At 37.4% G+C, this 9,040-nt stretch overlaps 1 protein-coding gene and 1 long non-coding RNA gene across 12 annotated transcripts in view; one reads left to right on the top strand and one right to left on the bottom strand.

Moving 5' to 3' along the window:
* LOC120412507 (uncharacterized) overlaps positions 1-9,040 on the bottom strand; it is a 61,462-nt gene continuing 52,422 nt past the window's right edge. For all 11 annotated transcript variants that reach the window (XM_052708465.1, XM_052708456.1, XM_052708459.1 and 8 more), the window contains one exon: positions 1-4,172. In XM_052708465.1, coding sequence (XP_052564425.1) covers positions 2,238-4,172 — 1,935 coding nt within the window. In that variant the 3' untranslated portion in view covers positions 1-2,237. The remainder of the gene's footprint in view (positions 4,173-9,040) is intronic.
* LOC128093036 (uncharacterized) lies at positions 5,499-7,291 on the top strand. Its single transcript, XR_008212185.1, has 2 exons — positions 5,499-7,165; positions 7,230-7,291. It is a non-coding gene; the product is annotated as an uncharacterized LOC128093036 (long non-coding RNA).

The raw sequence follows: 9,040 nt of genomic DNA, 5'->3' as shown, positions 1-9,040 counted from the left end.
AATAACCATATACTTTATTCAACGCCATATTCCTATAAAATCAAATTCAACAACAAATTGTACATCTAACTCTACCATCGTATTTACAAAAGTGATCCAAAACAGCGCCAAATTGCAGTTGCTCACTCGCTTGGTTCAATCCACACTGGTTTGATAGGTCTAGCCTACCTTAACACTTCTACCATTTATCTAGCTTTCTTAAATAGTTAAATAATTTTGATTGATTACACTTTGGTTCCGATTTTGTGGCGTGGTCCTAGTACTAGTAGTTTTTTGCTCTACGCTCTAATGGTGTGTACATTTTACTGGTAAAATGGAATTGTCGTAATTTACTGGTTCCAATTTGATTTTTTTTCTTTTTTTCTGCAACCGTTGTGATTGTTATACGTCGAAATAACTCGCGAAAGATTGACTAATCGCTAGAAGCAAAAACAAAATTAAAGGGTAAAACAATAAACTCGTTACAGTATAATACTAATAAAACAAATTAATGCAATCTATGCGCATCAAATGCGATCGCGAAAGCGCTTTCCGTTTGCTCTGGGTTGGTTGGTTGGTTGGTGGTTGTGGTTTTGCGTGTGTACTAAAGGCTAAAAAAAGTAACAAAAGGACTTGACACGATTTTTGTTTTCGTGCTAGCATAAAGTTTAAATTAGTTTAGCTTACACACTAAGTATGGTAAAAACATTCGCCCCCTACGAAGCCCATCTTTTTCTATTGTGTTTTTTAGTTAGTGATTTGTATTCAACTTAGCCTAAAGTGTGTGTGTAATTGTGTGTAGTATGCAAAATTGCTTTTAAAAATCTGCTGAAAGTAAATAACCGTTATTTGCTGTTGTGTCCCTTGAACTAAAGTCCGCGTGCTTATTATGATTGCAGCGATTATACTAAATGTGTTGAAATATAAATGAAGCTTTTGTTTCGCTAAAATTTCGTTACTAATACAGGGGGGGTTTCAACGTAAAATCATAACTCAATTTGTACTTGTTTGAGATTTTCTCATTTGTTCCAATTTTGGTTTAATGGCAAACTACGAAGAACCTTCACTCCTGGGCTTTATTTTTTTTTTGTTTTCGCTCAGGATGCTTCTTATACTACGATTTGTGTGTTTGATTATACAACAAATTCAGGTGTCTATAGTGTTTGTTTGTGTATGTGTGCGCACTGGTCAATTTTGCTGTATTTGTTTGTTTGTTTGTTTGTTTGTTATTCATGTGTTTTTTTTTGTGGAGGGTTATATCGTTGTAAACTAGCTAGCTAATATCAAAAATATAGTACGTCTATTAACTGATTCGGGCTGGTGTGGTAGGAGATTGTCTTGCAACTTGAAAACTTGTTGTATTTTTTAAAACTCAAGGATTTTAAACCATTTAAGCTTTTTTTTAACAGATACCGGACATACGTTTTAAGAGAAAAGTGAAATGAAATATAGTAAAAACATTTTGGGTGCTAAAGTTAAGCTTAAATTTGTGATATTACTGTTCACAACGATAAAGCGAATTTTCCTGTGTACAATGACTCTTTGTACGTCCGGAAAGGATTTAAAATTGATTTTCAATTCAATTTTCAAAAATTAACGTCGCGGTCCTTCTTGACAGAAACGGTCCTATTTGACAGCTCGTTCCAAGGGGACCATAGTTGATCCATTGAAAAAAAGTTGTCCAGTCAATTTTTTTTTGCATTAAAATGAAAAAAAAAGTGATCAGAAATGGTTTTAATCGTAAATCGTAAAACAGCAGGGAAAGCAAAAAAAAATCACTGCTCAAAAAATATTTTTTTTTTGTTAAAATTATCTTAACAAAAATGTAGCGAAATCGAAAAAGAAAAAAAAATTAGAAACATAAAAAAAAAGTTTTAATAAATTTTGAGGGGTTTTAAAATCGGGATATCCGTGTACCAAAACAACATTACACTGTGATTAGGCTTTTCAAGAATTTGGTTTGGAGTTTGGACACGATACTTGGAATAAACAACAACAACTCAAAAAACCACAAACATCAATGCGGCCAAGCATACTGCGGAAAGTTTACCGTAGAGAGGATTCTTTGATTTGGATTGAGTTTGATGGATGTTCAAACTTGTCTGACAGGAATGGTCGTGACGTTCAGTCAAAAAAGGTAAATGTTATGATCGGATTACAAGACTGTAACGGGAATTTCAAGCATCCTGTCGAGATTGTCAACAAGTTGCAAGATTCAATTCCACCACGAACCACCCCAAACCCTCAGAAAACTGTCCCTAGATCTCAATGAAGATCCTTTCCTCCTCCGGACACTCCTCATGATCCTCCTCCTCCTCCTCACTCTCGAACCGCAGCTCGAACGACTGCTCCGGATCGTCGACCATGGTGATTTTTTGCCGGAACGGTCCGCGCCGCGCCTCGACCCCGTCGACCCTCCGCGGAAACAGAATGTCCCGGAAGTGAAACTTGACGTGGTCCTTCAGCGCCGCCTCGTCCTTGTCCGTGTGGTCGCAGTGATCGCAGCTGTAGAGTTGCTTCGAAGACGATTTCTTGATGAGCGTACGTTTGGTTGGTTGCGGAGCGGGTTGTTTGACCCGCGCTGATCGACGGATGCGGGGAGGATCGGTTTTCTTTTGTTTTTGTGGTGGTGGAGGCGGCGTTGGTGGAGGCTGTGGTGGTGTAGGTGGAGCTGGAGTAGGTTCCTCCACCTGCATTGGTTCTACCTCTGGGACGGGATCTTCCACAATGACGGGGTCTTCAATTGTGACGGGATCTTCTACCACTGGGACGGGGTCTTCCAAGGTTACAGGGTCTTCAATTGGGACGGAATCTACTACCTCTAAGACGGGATCTTCCACCACAACGACAGGGTCTTCAACTGCAGCATTATCTTCTATTACGATGGGATCTTCCACCAGGATAGGTTCTTCCGGTTCCGGCGGTTGCATCGCTTCGTAGTCCCTTTTGACGACCCAAGCCTTATCCCGGAGGTCGTCCCCGACGCGAATCGAGATGATCTTGGGCCGCGGATGTCGTTCGCTTTCGACGTTGTGCCGGCGAAGTTCTGCCGTTACGATGCGGTAGTTGAGTCCGTGGACGTTCCGGTGGTTCGCTATTCCGGACTCGTCACAGGTAGAGAACGAGCACAGGTCGCACTTGTACTTGTCCTGCTGGTGGTGCTTGTTCTGGTGGATCACGATCTCGCTCTCGTCCAGGTATCGCGCTGGACAGTTCTTGCAGTAGTACACGATCTTGGGGACGAGTTGACCCTTGCCGGTGGAGTTGCTGCTGCTGCTGGAGTTGTTGATCGCCGGTGTTATGCTGACTTCATGGCCCATATTCTTCGTCAGATCGAGGATCTCCGCCGGAGTCAGACCACTGGACTTGGTTGCGTTGCCCATCACTAGGGACAGTTCGCCCAAAGGTTGTTTGGCCGGAGCTTCACTAACTGGTGAAGCAGTGCTGTGCGAGTGCGTTTTCTGGTGCTGAATCAACAGGTGCTTCTTGGTGACGTTGTACGAGCATTCGCTACACTGGTACGGATCGCCACGTGGTCTGTGGAACGACTTGTGGTACGCAAACTGGGTCTTGCTGTCCGTCACGTACGGACACGCCGGACACTGGTATCGCTTGGAGCGCGAGCTGCTCGCAACCGGAACCACTTCCGGTTCCGGTTCCGGCTCGGTCACTCCGTCACTGGTATCGGTTTGCATCGGCGTCGGTAGAGTCACGGTCGTCCTAACCAGCGGCGGGAGTTCCAGCGAGGATTCCTCCGTCAGGTTAATGAATGTCATGGGAGTTGTTGAGGTTGAGGTCGTCGGAAGCGTCGTCGTCGTCGTCAGTGGGGACAGGAGCGTCAGGGGAGGGGGACCACCACCGTCACCAATCGGAATCAGCACCATCGGCATCTCCTGGACCACCAGGCTGACCTCGGGCACCAGCTCTATCGGGTGCAGCGTGACCGGCTGTACGGTGATATCCTGTGAAACTGAGTCGAATGATTGAAATGGCTTTCGCACTTTCTTCAAATTGCGTAAATCAGTTACGTTTTGCGACACGCCGCCCGTTGCCGGCTGTTGTTGTTGTTGTTGGTTTGAAGAAGAAGTTGTTGTTGTTGTTGTAAGTGGTTGATTTTGTTGTTGCTGCTGTTTTGCGGAAGTGTTGACCATCTCGATCAGCACGTTGCCGTTATGCTTTAAACGGCAGTGTCTCTGGAATTGGATAACGAGAGAAAGAACGAATTATGGACGATCTTCGAAACGGCACCTATGATCGAGAAAGGGAAAGAAACGAACGTATAATGCGAAAACAAGTGCAACAGAACAACAAAACGTAACGTAACACACAAATTGCAACTATTGCTAAGCTAAGAACTAGGTGCGGAAGCCTCTAGTGATGAACTACAAAAGCGTGCTAAATGGTGTCTTATGGCTTTAAAAGTGCGGTGATTTGATGCTTTCACGAATTGTGCTTAGTTTTTAAGAATATAAAATATCATTACTCAAGAAATCATTTTTTTTTCTTCTGGCGAAATTATTTGTTTTCTTGAGCGAACTGCAAATTGAACTTACCATTTTAAATAACTTCAGATTAGTTGATTTAATTTATGATAGAAGCTGTGTTACACAATTTTCGGGATAAAGATAAGATGTTTCATCAATGTTTTTTTGTTTTATCTGATATAGATAACATTTTTCTATAATTTCGCAGCCGGCCTATGCCCAGGAGGATGCCCACCAAAAATTATATAATTTTCCACAGCCGGAAAATTGGTGTTATTGATTTACAAACATTGGAATCACAGCATCGATTTGTTTTGAATGGTCCAAATGTTACCATCTTTTTTCTTAAAACGTAGATTTTTCAATCACCTAAAATATATAACTTTTGACTTTTGAGATTTTGTGAATGTTTCCAAAGATTTTTTTTGTCGAAGAAAGTATAAGGTGTAGCAATCCAAAATTTCGCGAATTGAAATCAAACATCAAAGAATTGAAACTCTTTTTCCAAACAGCGACGAGATTGTTCCTATGTAAACACGGGACATTAGGGTGTAATATGGTTGTATGGAAAAAAATAAAGTTGTCCAAATTTAGCCAGCACAGCAACTTTTTGGTTCCTTATAGGGTCTTTAACAACTCCCAAAAGTTTGGTAACGATTGGTTAAGTTCCCACTTTGCGCAAAGCGATTCAATTTTCCATACAAATTTGTATGGAAAAAATCATTTTTTTGAATTATGATATTTAAAAAATCCACGTTTCACGCTATATCAAGACCGGATTCATATTTGGATGCTCTGGAATGTGCTCTACAACTTTCCCGAAGGGAGTATGGTGCTAACTTGCTCCTATAAAAAGATACAGCGTGTTCAAAACTCGTCTAAAACGTGTTTTTTGATCGAAAAACACGTTTTAGACGAGTTTTGAGGACGCTGTATCATCTTTCAGGGGCAAGTTAGCACCATACTCTCTTCGGGAAAGTTGTAGAGCACATTCCAGAGCATCCAAATATGAATCCGGTCTTGATATAGCGTGAAACGTGGATTTTTTAAATATCATAATTCAAAAAAATGATTTTTCCCATACAAATTTGTATGGAAAATTGAACCGCTTTGCGCAAAGTGGGAACTTAACCAATCGTTACCAAACTTTTGGGAGTTGTTTAGGACCCCAAAAGGAACTAAAATAATGCTGTGCTGGAAAATCGATTTTGATATTACACCCTAACGGGACATGCTCATGGCTTCAGTTAGCATGTTTGGGTTGATTTAAAAATCTTTAGAATTTTTGAAAATGTCCGATGTTTAGTATCGCAAAAAGTTTTTTTTCGATGAAATTAAAAAAAAAGGTATTTAGGTAATTGTCATTATTTTTGTTCGTTTGCCTCACATGGTTTGAAATCGTGTTTAAAACAAACATTAAAAAAATCAAAAGCAAAATTTCTGATAAATCGGTTTGCAAAATTTTCTCATTTACCTTCAATACAATATTTAAAAAAGCAAAATATTGGAAATTTTTAGATTTTTGAAAATATTTTTTTCAACCGTGGACAAACACGGGCATTACAGTCCAGACTCGGTTATCCGAAAGCCTCGGAAAAAAATCACTTCGGATAATCTAATCACGCAAAAAAAATGTGTTGTCTTATTTTTAAATGTAGAGCTTAAGCATGACCCCTTAACTACTCAAAAGTGATTTAGAATTTTTAAATCCAAGATGGCGGCCAAAATGGCGGTGATGAAATATTTTTAAAAAAATGCATTTGGTAGTTTTTAAGGCAATCAACAATTCAAGTTTGAGTGAAAAAGGGTCGCAGAATTCGAATTTGATGTTAAAAGTAAGAAAACGAGAAAACGTTTTTTTTTTGTTCGTGATTCGCTTATCCCAAGTCCCATACAAACCTACGGATAATCGAACTTCGGATAATGGAAACTTCGGTATTTTGAAAAAAAAATATTTTTTCTAGAAAAGTTACCAAGTTAATGGCTATAATTTGAAAATGGTGCACTTTAACTAAATATAACTATGTTCTTTTAGATTGTGAATTTAATTTTACATTGAAAATCACAAGCAATCTGATTTTTCAGATTATTTTTAAAAAAATCACTAATAAACCAATAATCCCCTGGAACATATAAACAAATATTTAAAAATGTTGTAAGTTTTGAAAATCAACTTTTAGTGTCAAATTTAAAAAAAAAAATCAGTAACTTATTTTTATTTGATGAAGTCCTCATTTATACCTTAAACTTTTCTGAAGACAGCAAGTCATTAAAAAAATCCTTCACAAGATACAGATTTTCGTATAGACAGCTGCCAAATTTGTATGGAAAGTGATATAAACAAATTGTAAAATAGCTTCTTTGGGCATACGGAAGGCTTCCAAAAAGTTGAAGCCATAGAATAAAATGGAAAAAATCGGATGACCGATTTGCTCAAAATAGTAGTTTATGCAACAAGTTGCAAAAAGAAGATTTTTTCAGCACGAGTTGTACATTTATCCAACGAGGTTTACCGAGTTGGATAAATACGACGAGTGCTGAAAAAATTAAGTTTTGCAACGAGTTGCTTACAACATTTTTTGCAATTCCGAAAAACGCTTATTTAATGGAATTTTATGTCAAACATTCATGTGTTTAGTAAATTCATCGTTCAAAACAAAACAATATTGAAAAATGTTACTTTTCGATACTAGTGCTGAAAAGTTCAACTTTTCAGCACCCATTTCAGTGCTGAAAAGTAGAACTTTTCAGCACTGTTATTGAAAGGTATTAATTTTCCATTCTGTTATTTTTGGTAGGGAAAAGTAGGCCGTTTCGTTTCTCCAGAAGGGCAGGAAAAGTTGACAGTTTCACAGTGGAATTGCAAAAAGCAAATTATTATTGTAGAATGTATAGGAGAGTGGTTCAAATTTGAAATTTCGTTTTTCAATACAAAGCTGAGTTCTTTGATATAGGTACTTATCTTAAATTCCAAATATGAGCTCGATTGGTCAAAAACTCGAGCAATTAAAATAAAAAAAAGGAAAATTCCATATTTATTGTATTAGATAGCCTATATGGAGAGGCGAATTGTAACGAATCACAAATCCGCATAAATAATTTCAAATCTTTCGATTGGAACTCTGTTTTGACAGCTCGATTGGAACCCAAATCTATTTTGCTGGTATATCTTTTTTGCTGGTACAGATTTTTTTTTTATATTTGAGAGTCTGTACAGAGCTCAAGAAAGCTAAAAACTTCAATGTTATACGTAACGTCATGATTCGAAATCCGGACACTTAGTAGCATATCATTTTTGTTATAGCTCGCAAAAATTCATGCAATAAGTTGGAAATGTAGAAATATCATCAGGGGATGAAATAGTCAATTTTAATTTTTCTTTTCTAAACATTTTTTATCAGAATTTCAAAACTAAAATGTTTTGTTGTGCTTCAAATCCCGGACACTGATAAAAGCTGATTCGAAATCCGGACACTCGATTTTGCTTATGAATCGCACAAATTTGGACTGAAATTTAAGTGAACGGAATTCTTTAAGTCTCAATAAAGGTCATCAAAACAATCGATATTTTGTTTAAATATTTTCCAGAATTTAAGGAAATCACAACCATAAATTTCTGCTTTGCCTTCCCGGTGCTTCGAACGCCTTTGAAATATTTCAGCGAAATGTTTCACAGTTTTGGTAAACTCACGTGTTTATTTAATTTATTTGTGTTAGCATTTACTACAGCGTCCAAACATATTTGAAATGAAAGTTGATTTTAGAATTCATCAAATAACACAGTTTTGACAATAATTATGCGAACTTATATAAAAATAATTGATAAAACAAGATGAGGTGTCCGGATTTCGAAGCGTCCGGGAATTCGAATCATGACGTTACCAAACCAAGAAGGTGCCTTATATGTCTATGATGTTGGCATTAATCGCAAAAATGGCTAACGTGTTCAATAATAACTGAAAAGATGACCTTTTCCATAAAAATTCGTATGAAAAATTGATTTTGCTCGGGCAGCTCCAGTTTTCGTCTAATCGAGCTCATATTTGAAAATGATCAGAGGTAGGGGGAAGTGGGGCAAGTGTAACAAGCTAAGGTAATGCTCGTTATAACCCATTAAAAACATTATAAAATCTGTCGGATTTTTTTTTATAATCATCTTATTCCAGGTCTTGACTAAGACTTTGATAGAACAAGTTTTTTTTAAAAATCCTGTTTTTTAATGTAAAAAAATGATATTAAAATTTTTGTTTTCCGTACGTTCTACTCAACTAGTGGGGCAAGACGAACAACCCGTTTGGATTTGCTAACAATTGAACTGTCGTCACTTAGATACATCGGATTAAAATGTATTTGAAACGTTTCTTTAATTTTCAGATGAAATAATAATATTTTACTAAAAATATGATCGTTTTTGCGAAAAAAATTAATTACTTCGTTGATAAATAGTAAATTTTCATAATATCACTATATTTAGAACGGACAATTTTTTTTAACAATTATTTATCAGTTTTTAAGTACTTTTATGTATTTATTTCCCAATAAAATATGTTGTTGCAGCAATTCGTATTTTTTTTTCC

Source organism: Culex pipiens, chromosome 2, assembly GCF_016801865.2.
Source record: "Culex pipiens pallens isolate TS chromosome 2, TS_CPP_V2, whole genome shotgun sequence".
NCBI lineage: Eukaryota > Metazoa > Arthropoda > Insecta > Diptera > Culicidae > Culex > Culex pipiens.
The sequence above is the reverse complement of the archived record's forward strand: the minus strand, read 5'-3'. Positions and strand labels throughout refer to the sequence as shown.